The 19317-nt window shown below is 61.4% G+C and overlaps 3 protein-coding genes across 9 annotated transcripts; all 3 read right to left on the bottom strand.

Moving 5' to 3' along the window:
- Positions 1-348: 348 nt before the first annotated feature.
- LOXL4 (lysyl oxidase like 4) lies at positions 349-5768 on the bottom strand. Of its 3 annotated transcripts, XM_088168614.1 has the most exons (15): positions 5369-5642; positions 5037-5215; positions 4975-4977; positions 4675-4886; positions 4118-4156; positions 3776-3992; positions 3464-3647; positions 3044-3198; positions 2557-2724; positions 2196-2358; positions 1827-2070; positions 1442-1557; positions 1212-1348; positions 911-1022; positions 349-786 (listed from the first exon to the last, which is right to left on the bottom strand). In XM_088168614.1, exons 1-15 carry the CDS (start codon positions 5640-5642, stop codon positions 716-718), a joined length of 2274 nt encoding a protein of 757 aa, XP_088024740.1. In that variant the 3' UTR covers positions 349-715. The 3 variants fall into 3 exon arrangements, with proteins under 3 accessions (XP_088024740.1, XP_088024739.1, XP_014741401.2); XM_088168613.1 differs by lacking the exon at positions 4118-4156 and having other exon boundaries at positions 5369-5768; XM_014885915.2 differs by lacking the exon at positions 4975-4977.
- Positions 5769-8526: 2758 nt separating this feature from the next.
- On the bottom strand, positions 8527-13244 carry PYROXD2 (pyridine nucleotide-disulphide oxidoreductase domain 2). 2 transcript variants are annotated; one of them, XM_088169202.1, is made up of 16 exons: positions 12889-13244; positions 12455-12474; positions 12135-12228; positions 11982-12055; positions 11751-11897; positions 11454-11607; positions 11177-11238; positions 10970-11067; positions 10421-10562; positions 10194-10328; positions 10021-10093; positions 9754-9910; positions 9467-9621; positions 9244-9354; positions 9018-9138; positions 8527-8914 (listed from the first exon to the last, which is right to left on the bottom strand). In XM_088169202.1, exons 1-16 carry the CDS (start codon positions 13064-13066, stop codon positions 8596-8598), a joined length of 2040 nt encoding a protein of 679 aa, XP_088025328.1. In that variant the 5' UTR covers positions 13067-13244; the 3' UTR covers positions 8527-8595. The 2 variants fall into 2 exon arrangements, with proteins under 2 accessions (XP_088025328.1, XP_014741406.2); XM_014885920.2 differs by having other exon boundaries at positions 9248-9354; positions 12889-13109.
- Positions 13245-14264: 1020 nt separating this feature from the next.
- On the bottom strand, positions 14265-19061 carry HPS1 (HPS1 biogenesis of lysosomal organelles complex 3 subunit 1). 4 transcript variants are annotated; one of them, XM_088169197.1, is made up of 18 exons: positions 18878-19061; positions 18645-18782; positions 18436-18578; positions 18081-18189; positions 17742-17902; positions 17563-17665; positions 17358-17462; positions 17197-17266; positions 17025-17092; positions 16316-16483; positions 16065-16241; positions 15928-15995; positions 15671-15793; positions 15505-15569; positions 15164-15309; positions 14954-15067; positions 14738-14820; positions 14265-14483 (listed from the first exon to the last, which is right to left on the bottom strand). In XM_088169197.1, exons 1-18 carry the CDS (start codon positions 18974-18976, stop codon positions 14321-14323), a joined length of 2103 nt encoding a protein of 700 aa, XP_088025323.1. In that variant the 5' UTR covers positions 18977-19061; the 3' UTR covers positions 14265-14320. The 4 variants fall into 4 exon arrangements, with proteins under 4 accessions (XP_088025323.1, XP_088025324.1, XP_088025325.1 ...); XM_088169198.1 differs by having other exon boundaries at positions 17358-17435; XM_088169199.1 differs by having other exon boundaries at positions 18674-18782; positions 18878-19019.
- Between the last annotated feature and the right edge of the window lie 256 nt (positions 19062-19317).

Raw genomic sequence — 19317 nt, 5'->3', positions numbered from 1 at the left:
GTGGCTTCTGGGCTGGCTGCCAGCCCGTGTTGCCACAGAGCCGGCTGGGTCTTTTTGCATGCACAGGGTTAGCCAGTTCAGGGCCAGGCTGCCCTGCAGGGCCCATGGGGACCACTGATGGCAAGCCAGAGCTGCGTGATGCCAGCCACATGCAGACAGCCAGGGAGTTGGTGGCCCTGGGTGGCACAGGGGGAACACTGTCTGGCTGGGGACACATTGCCAAGACCAAGTTGTTCCCAGCTGGGGACTGGCTTTATGATCCTAATGGGAGAGAGTGGAGAGAAAGAAGGAGGTAATGCTGGGATTGACAAGGGAGTACCCCCTGTCCCACAGAACAGCACCCTGCTCCCAGCTCATAGAACCTTTATTGAAGACAGGACTGGTGCATGAGTGGCCGGGGACTGTCCTGAGTCTGCTGGAGCATGGGGGGCTGGGCAGGCTGAGGTAGTTGTCCTGGGGGGCCCTGGGGCTGGGGAGGTGAGGGTTGCTGTGGTACTCGGGCCACTCTTTCAAGTCCTGCTGGCAGCACAGGACTTGGCACGCCCAGGCACTCCTTGCCAGCCCTGGCGCTCATCTCCATCCTCTGCAGCAGCATCAATAAATACAAAAGTCTGCAAGTCCCTGAGCTCAGTCCACTGCTGCCAGGGCACAGGGGCTGGGGCGTGGGAGTCGAACTCTCCTGTGGCGCTGCTGGGACCATGCCAATGCCAAGGGTTCACACGAGGTTGTTGGCCAGGCGCTCCCGTCTCTCCAGATCACTCACCACGTCAGCACCGTAGGCATCACCTGGGGAGAGCAATGTTGTGGAGGTGGGTGGGCGTGTGAGGGCACAAGAAACCTGTGACACCCCCAGCCTCATCACTTCCCTCACCCTGCCTGCCATAGCCCCTACACTCCTGTCCCTCCTTACTTGTGTGGCAGCCGTGCATCCAGACACGCTGCCCATCATACTTGCACTGGCACCTCATCACATTGTTGGAGAAGTCCGACTCAGCCACCTCATGCATAGGGTTCACAACCACCTGGGGACGGCAAGGGGCAGGGCTGGGAGCACCTCTGCTATGCCCTGACCAGGCAGGGCTGTGGCATGCACAGCAGGGTACAGAGCAGCACCTTGATGTGCAAGGTGAGGGATGCTGTGGTGCTCATGGAGGGGACTCCCCAGCCCTGAGATCTGGTAGCTTGGTGTCCCCCACCCCTCCATGCAATACCTGGAAGGTGTAGCTGCCTGGCGGCACATCGGTGATGTCAATCCACTGGCAGTCGATGTCATGGCGGTAGGTGTCCCAGCACCCCACACTCACCCCCTGCTCACCAAAGTTGGCACAGGCAAAGCGTCGCTGAAGACCTGCAGCAAGGAGGGGAGGTGAGGGAGGCACAGACAGAGCCCCCTTCGGGGGCAGAATGGGGGGCCACTGTCAGCTCTGCAGCTAACACCTACCTTCGGGGCAATTGGTGTCTTCCAAGCAAAAGCTGGCCTTGTGCCCCTCGGCCACCTTGGAGCCATTAAGTGTCAGCAGATCGTAGTGGGTAAAGACCTCGATGCTGTGGAAGTGTCTGTGGGGACAGAGGCTGAGCACAGGACAGTGCCCAGCCAGGGAGCACGGGGCTGGCCCAGGCAACCCCGGCAGAACTTCCGGCAGGGCAGCAGCCAGGGACTCAGCAAATTACAACTCTGAAGCCAAATAAAGCCGTAATGACAGTGCTGGCTCAGAAGCTGTTAATTACTCCGGGTGGGACAGCCTCTTGGGGACGGGTGCCACCATGCCCTGCCTGGCCAAGGGAGGGGGCAGGTCCCTACCAGTCCCTGCCTGTGGGCCACTCACCGGTGGCACTGGTGCCAAGTCCAGGCATGACGCCCCATCCTCGGTCGGAAATCGGCTCTTCCCAAATTGTGGATCTGGGAGGAGAAGCGAAGGAGGCGGCGGTGGCCATAGGGCCATTGCATGCTGTCAGCAGAGCGGGAGAGGCAGCGCTCCTCATGGGCACAGTACAGCAGTCCCAGGGGCCGGTCCTCCAAGTAGGCTGTCTCCTGCACCAGCTGGGCATTCATCACCAGGTCTGGGGCATCTGGCATGGAAGGGATCACCAGGGATTGAGAAAGTGATTACCACCCTGCAATCGCACGCCCTACTCTCCTACAGGAGAAGGGGGGCCTCCCTCCCAGCAGTACCCCATGGGCTCCTGCTACTCACGGGCAGTGCAGGTGACCCCCGCCGAGAAGCGTCCCCCGCCGCTGGGGCAGTGCACAGGGCCATGGCGCTGGCACTGCTGCAGGGCCAGCTCGGTGCCGGCACAGCGCACCCCGCTCATCACAACCCGGGTGGCATCGGGGCTGCCTGCCCAGTACCACGTCTCCTGAACAGAGAAGGAGCACAGTGCTTGGAGCAGTCCTTGCCAGGACCCACCTGCCTCCCCTGCCTCCTCTCCTGCCGTAACACTTCCTCTAGGATTTATCCCCCTTCCCGTCCCATCCCAGAGCCCTGTCCACATTGCCCACGCTATCCATCCTGCAGGACCCCTGCAGTTCTGGTCCCAGGCTGGTACCCCACTCACCTGGAGGGCATGGCTGGCAAAGCCCAGCCCCAGCTGCCTGCAGACCACCATGGCCTCGTTCAGGCCCCACTGTGCACCGCACACTGCACCCCACTGCAGCTTCCCCTGCACTGGCACCAGCACCTCCACCACGCCTTCCTCGGGGTTGCGGCCCCCAGCCAGCCGCACCTGTTGGCAGAGAGGGGCTGAGCTACAGTGTGGTGCAGACCCCCGGCTCTCCCACCCCATGCTGCAATGGGACAAGCAGTCCCATACATCCAGCTGAACGTCTCTCTCATCTTCCTCTTCCTCCTTTCCTCCCTACAAGACCAATTTTGCCACCAGATCATCCTGCAAAACCCCATCAGGGTGCCGCTCTGTGTTCCCCCATCCCCTCAGTCACCCCAGAGCTGCTCTGAGCATCTGCACTGGGCAGAGAGCTTGGGGAGCAGGGACTCTGCAATGGGGCTGGGGTTCAACAGGCTCTGGGAAGGAGGCAGGGACTCACCTGGCTCTTGAAGTCCATGTAGGGCATGTGGCAGCGGACGGCAGCATCAGCCTCGTGCTGACACCCATTCTGCTCAGCATCCTGGAAGCGACACTCACCCAGGGAGCGCTCATGGCCAGTGCACCTTACATTGCTCATATGGATGGGTCCCAGACCTAAAGCACAGGAAGGGTCAGTGCTCCCTGCTCCATGACCATCCTGGACCAGGACCCTCATCCTCCTTCCCCTGGTCTGGGCATTCTCTATGGGACTGGGGCCGCCCATGGCAGGAGCAGACAGAGTAGCCTCATCTCAGGGCAGATTGGAGCTGGGTGAACATCCCAGGATTCTCCAGCAGGACACATCACACCAGTTGATTTCCCCATTATACCCCTCCAAGCCCAGAGGTTTCCCAAGTCCATGCTGTACCACCTGCCTCACCTTGTCCCATCCGAGCTCCCACCAGGGCCTGCTTCGCTGTCCCGTAGCCCAGCTGCCGGCACACCACGCTGGCTGCAGCCAGGTCCCACTGCTTGTCACACACAGTGCCCCACTGCCCGTGGCGTAGCACTTCCACCCGGCCCTCACCAGCGTGGGTGCCCGCTCGCAGCCGCACTGGGAGCACCTGGGTACAGGGAGCAGCCAGTCAGCAACCCCAGGACACAGCCAGCCCCCTCCTCAAGGGCAAATGGGGTGGCTGAGTGCTGCTCTGGGACTTGGTGGGGGAGGGTGTGGAACTCTGCAAAGGCTCACCTTTCCTGGGGTGGTCTTGTTCTTGCCCTTGCCCGTGCCCTTCTGCAAGGCAGGGCCAGGGAGACAGCTGACAATGGCATGCATGCCGTGGGGGCAGGCGTGCTGGTGAGGGGCTGGTGGGGCCACCTGTATAGGACAGCGGGCCAGGTGGGGCTCTGAGCCCTGACACCGCACCTTGTGTACCCAGAAGCTGTTCTTCTGGCTGAGAGTCTTCAGGCTGCCAAGGGAGAGGAGGAGAAGGGCCAGGGTTAGCTTGGGTGCCAGAGACTCTCCCCCACCCAATGCTCATGCTGGGTGCCCATCCAAGGTGCCCTACCCACCATGACCAGTGCTGAGTCCTACCTGGAGTTGGGGTCCTTCAGCTTCCTGTTCCAGAGCTTTCTGTGAGTGTACAGAATCAGGAGGTGAGGGAGAATGCTAACATTGCCCAACTCTGAACCCCCTGCCCCATCATTTCTGCCCTCCTGATGGAGACCCCATGGTATGTCATATTCTCTCCCCACTGGCAATTACTGTGCCAAGCCCGTCTGTACCGTATGTCTCAACGGGATTGTGTGACTCCTGGCACTGGTAGGGGCTCATTATGGCCTGTATTTATAGTAGCAGGCTGAGACGAGGTGGGAGGGACCAAGGGACACTTGTCTTTCCTTTCCTTGCTCCCACACTTTGCCAGCCATGATGGCGACCATCCCCAAAGACGACTGGATGCTGCTGAGCCCAACTGTGACACTTGTCAAAGGCCCAAGAAGGGGATCCAGGCATGGCCAGGCCATACCAGCACCTTGCACACCCACCCATATGTGCAGCCCTTCTCTGACCACTCCTCCAGTCTCTTGTCCCCATGTGCAGCCAGGACTGCTCCACATCCCAGGTGCAGTGCATGTCTCCCACATCCCTACCGGTAGAAGCTGGTGTTGACGTGCTTCTCCCGGGGGAAGCCCAGCATCCCGCAGACCACACGGCTGTTGTTCCTGGTCCAGTTGGCATCACACACCTGCCTCCAGCGCCCATTGTGCTTCACCTCCACAGCACCCTCCATCACTGGCATGCTCAGCTTGGCCCGTGCCAGGATGGGCTTGAGCCGCACCTCCTCCAGGGTTAGTCCCGACACCTGCCATGGTATGCATGGGGTGGATGTGGGGCTCCAGCATCAAGGGCAGGGTGTTCAGAAAAGGGGCCAGGGGAAGGATTAGTGGGACCTGCTCCAGTCACGCTGGTGTACCCCGCTGAGCACAGGCAAATGCCATGGGCCCCCACTCACCTCTCCCAGGTGACCAGAGGTGGTAGCCTGGGGGGAGTTGCCAGGCAGGCGCTGTCCTGAGCACACCACACCAGCATCCTCTCCATGGTGGCAGTCACTGATACCCCAACCATTGTGGACACACTCTGCCAGGGAGCCTTCGCTGCCTGCACACCGCACGTTGTCCAGCCAGATGGGGCCTGGGGGCACAGCATCCCCATAAGGATAGGCCCCATCCAGTGTGTCCTGCAAGCTGTCTGCACCCACAGTCCTGTGGGGAGGCTCCCACAGCCAGCGGGAAGCACACTGCCCTGGTCAGGATCCCCTGCCCCCATTCCCCACCTGCCCCCTACCTTCCCCTTGGCCATAGGTGGCACTGTGGGTCCAGGTGATGGCTGCGGTGTAACCCAGCTGTCGGCAGGCGACGGTGGCCACGTGGAAGTCGAAGCCGTCATCGCACACGGTGCCCCAGCGGCCCTGGTACAGCACCTCCAGCCGGCCCTCTCCAGCTGGCCCCCGTGGTCCCCCCAGCCGCAGCTGCACCGGGGACAGCTCCTGCCTGCTGGAGGCCACCCAGCACAGCAACAGCACCAGCAGGATGTGACTTGCGCCGGTTGGCATCACCATCATGGTTCTGTGGGTGAGATACCTAGGGACAGCCCAACAATGAGTCCTTGGGGACCATGGCAGACTGGGGGTGCAGCTGCAGCCCCCTTCTGCCCTAGGAGCTGGGCAATGGTGGAGGGATATCATGCCCTCTTGCACGATGGTGACATCCCTGTCCCTGTACTGAGGGGGATGCATGGGCTGGTCCCGGCCATACTCACAGCATACCCCAGCCCTACACCCGTCACCACGTCACCCAGCTCTGATGCAGCCCTCCCAGGCACCGACAGCCATGGGCAGCCCCAAGAACACTGCCCTGTGCTCTTGTTGCTTTCTGTCTGGCCCATGCTTCGGGACGTGGGTGAGGGCCCCGCAGAGCCCCCTTGTATCCTCCACCTGGATTCTCTACTGAACACCAAGGCTTCTTCCCATCTTGCACACAGCCCGGTCCCGGTCACCTCACCTCTTCCCCTGCATCCTCATTCAGAGCATTGGTGGGATTGCTGACCCCCCTCCATGCGCCCAGACTTCCCCTCCCGGAGCAACCCCCGACACTCACCCTGGCAAGGGATGGCGGTGCCGGACCAGCAGCGGTGCGGGACGGGCGGTGGCGAGGGACACGGTGGTGGAGAGGGGACGCAGCGGTGGCGCTCGCGGCAGTGCAGTGAATCCCGCAGCTCCTGCCTCCCGCTGGGCACCGCCTGCAGCCGCTTTTATGGTGCGGCGGGGTGGGCCGACCCGAGGGGGCCCCCCGCCTCCCCGCCTCTGGTCTGGAGCCCAGCCCTGCTCCCTGCCCACCCCCGGCCCTACTCTGCCTCACTTTGCACACTGGGGCGAACCTGTTCCTATCCCAAACCCTGTCCTTCCCCGAGCTATCCCGTGTAGACCCTACCTGCCGTAGGCTGGACTTCTCCCGAGTCCAAACTCCCTCGGACAGGGATGCTGCCCTCACTGAGCTGTCCCGCAGCCAGGCACAGCATGGACTTTCTGAAGATGACGAACTGCTGTGCTAGGGACACTCCTTGTACCTTCCACTCACTCAAGTGGGCACGCAGGCACAGGATGCCCGGAGGTGCTGCAGTGGGGCCAGGACTAGGGGGGCACGGGGACCACGGCAGGCTATGGGATCGTACCGTGAGCCCGGAGCACAGTTCTACCAAGGCTTCGGGCATCACCTGTGCCATCCATAAACCAGGCTGGCTGTGAGGGTCCTCAGGCTTAGCCCAGCACCGTGGCACGTGGAGACTGATGATGCCCCACCCGCTCCGACTTGCCCCGGGAGCAACCTCTGGCTTGGGGTGCCGCCAGTCCCCGGGGCACCCAGCTGCCCACACGCCCGCCGTGCCCCGCCGTGGGATGGGGATAAACAGGAAGCCCAGTGCCCTGGCCGTGCCCAGAGACCGGCCAGGAATGTGCCGGTGGCCACCGGACTGTTTGTTTGGAGTCAAAGCAGCCGGATCTTGCCGGGAGGAGCCAGGATCAACACGGCCGGGAATAGCCCGTGAGCTCATCGCCACGTCTCGCAAGGACCTCCAGCACCTCTGAGTGCGCAGGGATGCACAGCTCTGGGTCCCTCTCGCAAGGGACTCTCTTCTCAGCCCTCTGCCTTGGCCGAGATCAGGGCATATCCTGAAGCCTCTGCTGCCATGTGAGTCCCCGGCCAGCCCCAGAACAGAGGCCACGGAAAATTTTGGGGAAGAGCAGGGTTGGGGCCAGCAGTGGAGCCCGTGACTCATTCGTCTCGACGTTTTGGAGATCAATTGCTTAAGTGTAAGGCCAGGAGCCTCCCCCGAACTCCTCCCCCGACAGATGCTGGCAGGGGTGCAGGGCAGGCGAGTGCTGGGTCCCGCTCCCAGCTCTGCCTCTGCTCCTGGGTACAGCAAGAAGAGAGAAGTGAGGGAGGGGGCTGGTGGGCTCTCCCCCATTTGGGACCTGCCAGCCTCCTCTCGCAGCAGTACGGGCACTGTGTTCTGCAGCTCATGTGATCGTGGCGGGCTGGAGGTGTCCCCCTTTGCCCCGAGGTGTCAGCCAATGAGCCCCTCATCTCCCTCGGGGCTTACTGGGTGCCAGCACCTGCAATCCCGGGCAGCCAGCAGCGGCAGCAGCTAAAAATACGCGGCCGGCAGCAGGGCAGCCCCATGCGCGGGAAGCTGTGGGCGGCGGGCGGGCGTGCGGGGCTATTCTCAGAGGGCTGCGGGACTATTCCTGGCCGGTCAATATTGATTCAGCCAGCTCAGGTGTAGCAGCTCACCCTGTCAGCACCGTATTTAGGGCCCGGCAGGAGGCGAGGCGGGCGGCTGAATCGGGAGTATTGTCTGGCAGAGGAAGAGGGCAGGGGAGAGGATGTGAGCTCTGTAATCTGCAGCCGGTCGCTCCCAGCAGCAGCCCGGCTGAGGCGCACACTCCGGGCTTGCTGAGACTGAGGAGTGGCCAGCACGGAACATCTGCCCTGGGGACGGAGGGACGGGGCCAGAACACGTGCAGGAAGCTTCCTTCGGGAATTAGGAGCATGTGTGAGGCAGAGGGGGCAGCTCCCAGTCTTGGCTCCTGTGGTTTCTGAGCTGCTGGACACGTGTCTGCTGTACACACAGCCACCAAGAGCCGGGGGACTGAGGACACTTGGGGACTTCGGGTACCAAAACAGTTTCCAGGCAGCTCCCTGCTTGTTATAAGTACTTAGGATGGTCTGGACCTGCCTGGAGCTGGGGAACTCCACACAAACAGCCCTGCATGCACCTGAGCCTGCATCAAGGAGCAGAGGAGAAGGTGACAGGCTGTTTGTCCCTGTTCACTATTCTGAAATGTGCCTGTCCTCTCTGGCAGCTCCCTCAAAGCTGCATCACCAGCAAGTGTGGATGGCACAGTAGGAGCTGCATGAATTGCTCAAAAACCACAGAGAGAGTGCTCGTGACAGAGCCCGGGCCAGGGTTTATTTCCATGGGCACAGACCGGGGCTGAGTGAGGCTTGCCATGGTCATGCAGGGTCCAGGAGCCACTGGGGCAAGGCTGGGTTGTGGCAGGCTGGGAGCAGCCATCTGTTCAAAGTGATGATAGCAGCTGGGAGTGCGAGGGACCTTGCCAGCCTGCACCCAGCTCTTGGGAGATGCTGCTGCCCTGAGGTGCTGGGGAAGCAAGTTGGGGATGGGCAGGGCTCTGCATGGCATCTGTAGGGCATGCTGCTGTTGCAACCCTTTGTTGGTGAAATCGGTTTCACCAATCTCATCAGAGGTGCCTGAAATCCTTGACAGCCACCTGGGCAGCATTGCGTCCTGCTGCTCCCATCACTCCTCCTCCTGCAAGAAAGGAGAAATGAGGAATGGTGGTGCACCTCTTCCATATGCCCCTTTCTTCCTTCTGCAGGCCTCCAGGAGGGTCCTGGCCCCCAGCTCTTCTCACCAGGGTGGGCTCCACTTCCACACAGGTACAGGCCTGGAATTGGGGACCGGTAGCCAGAGTAGAATGGTGCTGGACGGGCGAAGTACAGCTGGTCCAGAGACATCCCTCCATGGAAGATGTTCTGCCAACAGAGCTCCGTGTGAGCTAGCTAGCAGGGCCTGGCCTAGGCCTGTGTGCCCACTAGCACTGGCACCAGAGTGATGCTCAGAGATGACACTTATGGTACCCACTCCACCGGGAAGCCCGAAGATCCTCTCCAGGTCTGGTGGCGTCAGGATGTCCCTGCCAATGACGGATGCCTTGAATCCTGGGGCATAGTCTTCAATACAGTCAAACACTAGAGAAAGATGAAGGGACTGCTGGTGGGCAGCCTGGGAGGACATGGTAGCAAACTCCTGTGCAGCTCCATGGCTCCAGGTGTTACCAGGGTCTGTGTGTGCATTACGTACCTGTGTCTGCATATGCATTTCTGGCCTGCTCGTCCCAGGGCCGACCGCCTGCCAGCACAGATGGAGTGTACTGTGTGAACAGGGACACGACATGGCAGCCTGGCGGGGCCAGCCCTGGGTCCAGCACTGAGGGAATGCAGAGCTCGATCATGGGCCTGGGGGAGCAACACACCACTGGGCAGGCACAGGGGGACCCAGCTACTCCACACCTCTTTCCCCAGCATCTACTGCCATGACTGTCCTGTCCCTTCCCCAGTGCACCAAGGTGTGCCAGTACAGGCCCCTACCTGCTGGAGGGGTGCCCTTGGGCAGCCTCAGTGAATGCCTGATGCAGGAGCTGGGTGCCTTCGCAGTTGAGATGTATGGAGCACTGGTGGTGGGGCAGAGGCTGGCCATCACGGGCATTGGGGGCAGCCAGGAAGCTGGGCAGCCGATCCACTGCCACTGGGCATGGAGTGGGGACATGTAGCAAGTGGGGTGCAGCCTCTTGCTGAGCCTGACACCAGTGTTCCTCCAGCAGGGATGACAGCAGAAGTGTCTTTGCTGGTACCTACCATTGATCTTGGTGACAGGGGAACATGTGTCAACCTGCCGGATCCGCTGGACAAAATCCTTCGGCAGCTGCTCCTGGGGTGGGATATACGGGTGCAGAGGCTGGCTGTGAGAGGCAGTGTGAATGGAGTGATTCCAACACGCCAAGCCCCCATCAGCCCCATGCATTCCATACCTGAGGAATGAGTTCCAGAAAGGTGATCTGGGGGGAGGCATTGGACAGCACCAGTTTGCTCCTCACCTCTGTCCCATCCTGCAGCACGACACCCTGTGCCTCCCTGTCCTTGCCCAGCAGCACGTGGCACACTGCCTGGGCACGTGTAGGGAACAAGACTTTACCAAGGGCATCCCTGCTGTCGGTGGGGATGGCCAAGCAGCTCCCCTCTCCCAGACACCCCGTACCTTCTCAGCAAAGATGTGGGCTCCCCGGGCAGTCGCTGCCTGAGCGATGGCTTGGGACAGGGCTCCCATCCCACCTGCCACGTAGCCCCAGGCTCCCCGCCGTCCCTCCAGCTCACCCATGACATGGTGCAACAGCACGTAGCTGCGGTAGCAGGACCTTGGATTAGCTGCTGCTTGAGGGGATGGATCTGTCCCCTGCATGGCTAGTAAGGATGTTGCCACAGCCCCCACAGTCTCCCCCACGGGACCATGCCACCTCATAGGATGTCAACTCAGTTACAGGGAACACACACCAGCCAGGACTCAGCCCAACGTGGGGACAGAGGTGTCCAAACAGTGAAGGGATAGGTGGGGGCCGCTCAGGAGAGCCATACGCCAGGGCTGGGGGGCAGCCCCTTGCCCAGCACCCCTGAGGCACCCGGCAAAGTTGAGCAGGCAGTGGGAGCGAGAGGCAGGAGGGCGGGGCACGGGGTGTGCAGCAGAACCAAGCATAAAGCATGGCAAAGGGGGACAGTGCAGGCATGAGCCCCAGGGGGAAGGGACCCTCACCCACTGCCGGGGGTGTGTGGGCTAGCCATGGCTCCAATTACTGCATCAGTAGCCAGAGTTGCCTTCAGGGGTTCTGACTCAAACCAGTGATCCAGGATCTGGCCCAGGAGAAAGAGAGCATGCCAGGCTTGCCTGGGGAGCTGCTGCAGCACCCTGGCAGCCAGGAGAGGCAGTGGGTGTTTCCACATCACCACTGCCAACACGCACCTTGGAGATGGGAGCTGTGAGCACCTTGTAATAGCGGGGCAGCTGCCGTCCCAGTGCCAGCCCTGGGGGTGGAGAGGTGGTGTGAGACCTGCATGGCTGTGCCAGGGCTGGCTACTGGTGCCCAGCTGGGTTTGGAGGTCAGTCAGTGGGACCAAGGTGAATAAGCCTACCAGAGCCTGCCAGCCCAGTCTGGGCTCCTGAGGAGGCTCTGCATTGCCTATCCCAAGTGCTGGCAAACACGCCTTGCTATCAGGCTTCGCTGTTACCCCATACGTACCTGCCTGCAGCAAGGGCTTCAGGGTTTGCAGATTCCTGAGCTGCTGGAGCAGGGAACCCTTTCCCAGGGCAGCTGTATCCACTGGAGGGGCATCCAGCAGTGGGTCAAGGGCCAACACCATGCGCCCCATGAATGCCTCATACTCAGGGTAGGCCTGGAAGGGGACAGAGGGTGGACAACAAGGACTGCACCATGGTGGGTGCAATGGATACCCCACCCAGAAGCATCCCTGACAGTCCAGGGGCAGGGCAGCCCTTCCTGGGTTTTGCTGTGCCAGATGCCTGTCCCTGGTGGTACCTGGGCATCCTTCTGTGAGAACTGAGCAATCTGCTGCTGAGTCTGCGCCATGTCATGTCCCAGCAGAAGGGAGCGAGGAGGGCTCCTGTCCTCCAGCAGTGGGGTGAAGGAGTAGGGGTCCCGTGCAAGTACCCTCAGACCATGTCGCTGCAAGACAGGGATGTCCCCACTGCATGACCCACCCTGCAGAGACAGCCTGGCAGCAGCCCAGCAAAGGGTGGGTGCCAGTACCTGCAGCTCCAGATCAGCATAGATTTGTGGTCGCAGCAGGCTGAGCAGATATGATGCCCGGGAGAACTTGAACCCTGGAACATGTGGGGTGGTGGGGGATGTCCACCACCAGGGCTGGCCAGGGCCAGGGGGACAAGGGGCATGCAGGGGTACCTGGCACAATCTCCTCCGTGACAGCCGCGCCGCCCAGCACGTGACGCTTCTCCAGCACAGCTGTGCGCAGCCCCGCCTGCTGCAGGTAGGCAGCCTGTGGGGAGCACGGCACACACTGCCCATCCCTCCAGCCGGGATGTCATTGTCAACGCCAGCACCCTCCCGCACATGGTGCTCCCCTCCCTAGGGAGGGCTGTGGGACCCCCAGCCCCACGGACACTGCCACCAAAGCCCTCCCACGCCCACAGCACAGACCCTTCCCAGTCCCTTGCTGTCCCCTGTGGATGGAGCATAGGCAGCACGCCATTCTAGGTACTCACTGCCACCAGCCCGTTGTGCCCTGCAAGAAGAGAGGGAGATGAGCAGAGCCCAGTGTTGGTGACAGGCCCACAGCACAGGGCACCCTGCCATACCCGGGGCATGGGGCTGCCACAGCCACCCCAATAACAGACTTTAAACACGGGGATACAGGTGACAAGGAGCATCCTCCCCCGGCCCTACAGCCCTGGCCCTAATGGTGCAGCAGAGGGGGACAGAAGTGCTCAAGGAAGATTCTCCAACAGTGCTCTATATGCTGGGGGGCTGCAATTTGTGCCAGACCCCTGTGTTGTCCCAGGCATGAGGAGCAGTCTGGGAGTTTGCAATGCGCCCAGCACTACTGTGGTCCCCACCTAGCTGCTCCTCTGCTACCTGCCCTGGGGGCAGGGCAGATGTGGGTCCCTGCAGCTCGATTCTTGCTCCCTTGCTCTGTTACCTGCCCCGATCACCACCGCGTCGTATTCCCTCTGCAGCTGGGCTGTAGCCCCGGCATGGGCCGAGCGTGCTCCCGACGGCCCCAGGGACAGATGCCAGCCCTGCAGCCAGCGGGAGGAGCAGAGCCGGCTCAGTCTTGCCTGGAGCCCGGTTGCCATCGCCCCGCAGCGCCTGGCCATGGCTGCCCTGCGCCCGGCAGCCTGGACTTTGCTTTCACGGCGGAACTTTTCCCAGGGCTTCCGGGCACAGGGAAGGGGCCAGGGCAGGCAAGGCCGTGAGGAGGCGGGAGGCCGGTCAGGACAGGGGCACCCGCCCAGCGCTGTCCCCGGCGAGGCGCTGACCCTGGCACAGTTTTGCTGGGGGCTTGCAGCAGGGCTGGACACGAGCCCCAGGGCTGAGAGGGGACAGATCCTGCCTGGGGCTCAGCAGTGAGCCGGGAGCTCCCCAGCCGGTACTCAGGAACGTTCTGTGCAGGCAGGCGGGGGCCTTGGAGCCCCCCTTCCCCAGCTCCTGTTCTGCTTCAGGGATAATCCAGATGCACGTGGCTGGGTGATGGGCCAAGCACGGCAGGACAGAGGGAGTTCGGCCCCCCCTTGAGCAGGCAAGCCCCAAGCACAGCCCTGAAAGCAGCAGGAAAAGGGGCAGCTTGCGGATGAGCTTGGCTCTGAATCCAGCACTATTGCTCAGCAGGGCAAATTCCGGCTCAGCAAGATGGGGCAAAGGCCCTGTCATGGTCCAGTGCTTCCTGAACTGCCACCCCAGCTCCAGCAAGTGGCATGGGAGCAACAAGGGGCAGTGGCTGCCTCAGTCCCTTAGGGCTGGCCCCATTCCCAGCTCTACTTGAGGTTTGGACGTGCACTGAGCCCAGACGTGCCTGGGAAACACATAAGCTGCCTCAGGATTTACTCGCTGTACCCAGCTAAGCTCAGAGCTGTGGCAAACTGGTGCCTGGAAGCCTGGGAGGTGGGAAGGGGGTGCAGGATGGGCTGCACCTCCCCACAGCCTGCCAAACCTCTGAGGGCCGTGCACCCCACATTTGGGTGTGAGGGGGAAGGGGGATGCACCTTAGACCATTGCTCCACTCAGGTTTGGCTACACTATCTTGATCTCTGGCCAAAGCCTGGCAGCAATGCCAAGCTAACATTATAAATCCTGCTCTGGAAATGCACTTTTCAGCAAGACAGTGATTTGTCAACAACCTCTTGGCTCCACTCTCTACCTATACCCAGAGGCTGCTGGGTGGCAGTGAAAATCATGGGAAGCAAGAAAAGGGACAGTGTCAGCCCTCGCCAGGCTGGAGGATGGGAAGGTTGCCTGTCACTGTCTACAGACACAATCCATGGCGTGGCACACAGACACTGAGAAAGCAACCCAGGCTCTGGGAACACCCATACACCCACTTTAATCCTGGCCCCAAGGCGGCTGGAGGCAGCTCAGAGCAGAGGGATGCGGGATGGCTCCCAGAGGCGCTTGGCCAAGTCGTAGGCCTGCTGGACCACGAGCTCAGAGGGGATGATACCCAGGTGCACAGTCAGCAGCTCATAGCACTTCACTACCTCTGCCTGGTGGTTCTTGCTGTAATAACGCAGCAACTTCCTGGAGAGGAGAAGACGGGTTTGTCAGGTGCAGTGCAGACAGGCAGCCCCTTTCTAACTACCTTCCCTTTATAAAGTACTTTGCAAGGACACAACAAAACGATGGCACCAGGCTGGGGAGACGGGCTGGTGCAACTCCAGTGACACCACAACACTGGCATCCTGGCATCACTCACAGGGACCCGTGTGACATCACAGCTTCGAGCCCTGGTGCCAAAGGGCTCCCTTTGAGCCACAGGGCTGATAAGTGCACACCTGTAGTAGTCCCCTGCAAGCATCCCAATGGGAGCAGAATCATCAGACAGGACTGGTACCTCCATCACCTCCAGCTTGTAGCCCTGGGGAGAAATGACAGCAGAGTGCAGGAGCTGGGATGGGACCACTGAGGAGTCAGAGCTGGCTATACCTACAGCCCTTCTCCCTGCCCCAGGGAAAGAGGGGCTCAGAGGGCCCCTTCCTGACCCCACATACCATCTCATTCTCAAACCAGAGGAAGTAGGAGCAGCAGTAGTCGCCATCCTGCAGCATCAGCGTTGTATAGCCCTTCTGTAGGTATCGCCGGGCCAGCGTGATCAGAGACCAGACCTGGGGGACAAGGAGCATCTGAAGCCTAAGCAGAAAACCTTCCAATTTCCACCCTCTTCTGCAGTTCCCATCCCATACCTACCCCATGAATAGTACCTTTTTCTTGATGAAGGTGGCCAGGGGACCCTTGCCCAGCTCTGAGCTGGATTTCTCTGTCACACTAAGTGATGGTGCCATCATTTGTCCAGCTGTGCGGTCCACATAGATGAAGTGCACCAGACCAGGAAAGTCCTCCAGGTACGTGGGATGGGTTAAGGGTATTCAACAACTTTGGTGCCCTTCCAGGACTGCTCTTGAACCTCGGGGAAACCACCTTTGCCCACTACATTCCTCCCCTTGATCCCAGTGTTGGGGGACAGGGTCCCACTCCCCCATCTGCTACCCCCTTAGGGACACCCCCTTGCCAGGCTGGGTTCCCAGCTGCAGAGATGGGTATGACACCATGGTGATATTGCGCCGGCTCTTCACCAGCAGGAAGTCCCGCCAGTCCAGCAGCTTCTCCCTGCCGAGAAGAGGCATAGTGAGAGGCCAGGATCCACAAGCCCCAGCACAGCTGGGTGTGGGGCAGCCCCCTGGCGATGCTTACCATCCCCAAGCTCTCACCTCATCAGCTTCTGAGTCCGGTCCCGCAGCCCTTGGGACAGGCTGTGGCCAGCAGAGGTCAGGAAGAGCTGGCGGTACACGGAGCAGAGCTGCCGCTTCACGTTGGCCACTGACTGTAGCAGCCTGAGCCAGGGGACACAGACAGCACTGAGTTTGGACACTGGGTCTCCAGCACTGCAGGGATAGCTGTGCTGGTCCCCAGGCTGGGAAAGGTCCCTGCCTGTTCCAGAGACTTTCCCTGGCTTCCCCCTACTCACTCTAGGGAGCTCCCAGGCTCACTCCTTGAAAATATCTTGTTCTTGAAGTCCAACCAGGTGTTCTGCAACTAGAAAGAGACAGGACTGTGTCAGGCTGTGGAGAAAACAGGACAGGATCCTTATGTCCCCACTCCTACCTGGATGTCCTGTCCACTCAGCTTCTTCACAAATTTGTCCATGCGCTGCCGCAGCTCAGCGAGGAATGGGTAGGAGCGTGCGACTCCCACCTCTGGTCCCTCTTCCAGCTTCTTCTCCAGCACCAAGAAACCATCCAGCAGTTGGTACAAGGTGACAGCCACCTGGGTCATGGGGCCCTGCCAGGGAAGGGAGAGGTGAATCAGGCAGGACTCAGTCCAACATAGCTTCCCTCACCTCAGAGGCAGCTCACCCTGGTCAGCAGCACAAGGGAAATGCCTGGCCAGAGCGGGAGGCAGTGCACGGTGTGTGGCAGCAAGGGGCAGTAACCTTCCCGCAGGCTGGCATCCAGAAAGATCCTTCTGGGGTTTGAAGCTTCAGGAACCAGAGGCCCCAAGGTCTGGAGCAAGTCCTCTGCCATCTGGGAAAACAGGGGAGATGCTCAGTCCCCTGTGGGGATGAGACAGACCAAGGATGCTCTGTAAGGATGCAGCATTGCCTTGAAAGCTGCAACCAGGCATGACAGAACCAAAGGAGCTGGAGGAGCCATGTAGCAAAAGATTAGCAGTGAGGAAAGTGTCCAGGGACCCCGAAGGAGTGGCAGAAAAGACTGTTGCAAAGACAAAGGCTGCAAATGCCTTAAACCGAGGCCAGTGTTTGCTTGCAGCGTGTGAGGTGTTGCAGCACCCATTAGGGAAGCAGCCCAGAAAGCCCAACGGCAGCAGAGGGAGACACTGGACTGTCCTGAGGCAGCCCTACTCCCTCTCTGCTGCCAGCTCATTGTAAGCAATGCCTCAGAGAAGGAGATCAGAGCTGTCATAATTATTCACAACATGGGGGACACAAGGCACCCACAGCTGCAGCTCAGCAAGAGACAAGTGATGAGGACCAGAATTGCAAAGGGCACTGGGACAGGCTCATGAGGTGTGGAGCTGGGAGGTGTTGCAGGACTCTGTGCTTACCTGGACATCTGCAGCATCCACCTCCCCGATGCTCAGCATCTCAGCACCCTCTGACCAGCTCTCACTGCCTGCAGAGAACATGGCAGGGCACCCTTCCAACCCTCCTCAGAGCCCTAGAGCCTCTGCAGGGTTGGAGGTGTGGGGTATGGCTGCTGCCCAGCTGGGCACTCACCTGTACTGTGCCGGCCTGGCGAGGGCTCAGGTGTGTAGTAGACCTCAGGCGCAGAGAGATCATCTGTATCCTGCCAGCAGAAACGAATGGGTCAGTAATAGGAGCAATGCAGGCAGCCCTTCCAGCATCCCACCCTGCAGCTCCTGATCTCAAGGACTCACTTGGTCATCTGAGTCCTTCTCTGCAGCTCCATGGGAGCCAGGGCCGCTCACAGGGATGCTCTCACTTCTCTTGGGTCCCTGAGGGAGAACATTCCCTGCTGTGGGCTTTCAAAAAGAGGGAAAAAACCCCTAAGCCCCAGCTATCAAGGCATCGCTCCATGGGAGCAGCCTGACTTGCTGCACCACCAATCCTGCTCTGAAGCACCTGTGGGCCAAGCTCCTCCTCAGCGCTCTGACTGGGGTACAGGTCCTGAACCAGGAGGATGAGGACAAGTAGATCGGCTGGACGGATGGAGCTGGTGTTGCGGCTGCAGGCCAGAGAAGGAAAGGGTCAGCTGGGAGGACAAATGACTGACCTGGGGAGAGTGGTGGGGCTGGGCACACCTGGAGTAGAAGGCCAGCAGCTTGGTGTGTACCAGGAGGAAGGCATGGCCCACTTCATCCCCACCACGCTCAGGGCTGGCGTTGATGTACTGTACAACTTGTCGCTCCAGGAACTCGATGCACTGCTCACACAGCTGAGGATGCATCAGCCGCTCCACGGCCTGGGGTGCAGGAGGAGGGCAGGCTGCTGGGCTCTCTCAGACCCAGCCTTGCAGTCCTAGGGGCAGGTCTGACCTTCCATTGCTCCAGGGAGCCGCCCTAAAGTCCCCATCCTGGAACTCCATGCACCCTCCCACCCCTGGAACACCTCAAAAGTGGGACAGCCCAGAGCACTGGTACCTCCACTGCAAAGCTCTGGTCCTCCTCCCGCAGGTGGGTGTAGGTCTCCAGCAGGCCCCGCAGCAGGCTCCACACACGCTCCCGCTGCTCCGAATCAGCCGGACGCAACCTGCAGCCGTCACAGAGTGTAAACTCATAGGTGGCTGTCACCTCCCTACGTGGGATGGACACACCAAAACCCAGCTCCCCCCGTGGGACTGACACACCAAAACCCAGTTGCAGCCCATCCTGCTGCGAAGGGGGACTCCCAGCTGGAGACACCCACTTCCACCCCCCGTGCTGCATGAAGGCATCTCGGGACAGCCACCCCAGCAACCCCACATGCCAGCCTGTGCCGCTGTCTGAGCCCGCTCACTCCTTGCGGATGAGGTGCGAGTCGAGCGTGACGAGTCCACAGTGAGCCTCCACCAAGCGCCGCAGCACGAAGAGTGTCCGGCGCAGGTCGTCCTCGCTCTGCGTCCCGTCGCCGTTCACTGCGATGTACAGGCAGTCCCCGAACTGCAATCGGCAGCGGGGTCAGGCAGGGGCCGGCCAGGGGTCCCTGGTCCCCGGTGCCGGTCCTACCGTGTGCAGGACGTGGAGGTGCCGCCCACCCTCGGTGGCGAAGCAGGTGTAGGTGTCGGAGAGCTTCTCCAGCAGCGCGGCGCAGGAAATGATGAGAGGGGCGAAGAGGGTGTTGAGGCTGTCCTCCAGCGCCGGGCCCTGTGCCACACTGTCCAGGTCAGCGCCCACGCGCGACCGCGCACCCCACGCTTCCTTCCCCGCACCCGAACCCGAGCCGCCCCGTCCCGCCCCACCTGCCCGGCGTGGGACGACCGCAGCCGGCGGAGGAAGGCGGCATCGGCCCAGTAGAAGAGTAGCTCGGCCGCGGTGCTGGCGATCAGGACGCAGCGCATGGCCCGCGGCGGGGAGACACCGGGACGGGCGGCACCGGGACCGAGCGGCTCCACCCGCCCCGCGCCGCTTCCTGCTCCGCCGCGCGTGACCGCCGCGCCCACGCTCGCAGCGCCCCCAGCGGCCCGGCGCGGCACTGCACCGTGTGACCGGGACACGGTGTGACAGCGGCTCTGCACTGTGTGACAGTGGCACCGCACCGTGGAACAGCGGCACCGTGGGACAGCGGCACCGTGGGACAGCGGCACCGCAATGTGTGACCGGGACACCGTGTGACCGGGGCACGGCATCGTGTGACGGCCATACCGCACCCTGTGACCGCCACACCGCACCGTGTGACCGC

This window comes from Sturnus vulgaris, chromosome 8 (assembly GCF_052056855.1).
Source record: "Sturnus vulgaris isolate bStuVul1 chromosome 8, bStuVul1.hap1, whole genome shotgun sequence".
Taxonomy (NCBI): domain Eukaryota; kingdom Metazoa; phylum Chordata; class Aves; order Passeriformes; family Sturnidae; genus Sturnus; species Sturnus vulgaris.
This window is presented reverse-complemented; position numbering and strand designations above follow the sequence as displayed.

Coding starts and splice junctions, on each gene's coding strand:
- LOXL4 (XM_088168613.1), bottom strand. CDS start 5,768: ATGATATCCCTCCACCATTGCCCAGCTCCTAGGGCAGAAGGGGGCTGC. Junction 2,725..3,043: donor ACATGGACTTCAAGAGCCAG/GTGAGTCCCTGC, acceptor CTCTGCCAACAG/GTGCGGCTGGCTGGGGGCCG. Junction 2,071..2,195: donor GGGGGTCACCTGCACTGCCC/GTGAGTAGCAGG, acceptor CTTCCATGCCAG/ATGCCCCAGACCTGGTGATG.
- HPS1 (XM_088169197.1), bottom strand. CDS start 18,976: ATGCGCTGCGTCCTGATCGCCAGCACCGCGGCCGAGCTACTCTTCTAC. Junction 15,310..15,504: donor GCGCAATATCACCATGGTGT/CATACCCATCTC, acceptor TAACCCATCCCA/CGTACCTGGAGGACTTTCCT. Junction 14,821..14,953: donor TCTGGTTTGAGAATGAGATG/GTATGTGGGGTC, acceptor ATTTCTCCCCAG/GGCTACAAGCTGGAGGTGAT.
- PYROXD2 (XM_088169202.1), bottom strand. CDS start 13,066: ATGGCCAGGCGCTGCGGGGCGATGGCAACCGGGCTCCAGGCAAGACTG. Junction 11,608..11,750: donor TCTCACAGAAGGATGCCCAG/GTACCACCAGGG, acceptor GTCCCCTTCCAG/GCCTACCCTGAGTATGAGGC. Junction 9,622..9,753: donor CAAGGGCACCCCTCCAGCAG/GTAGGGGCCTGT, acceptor TTGCTCCCCCAG/GCCCATGATCGAGCTCTGCA.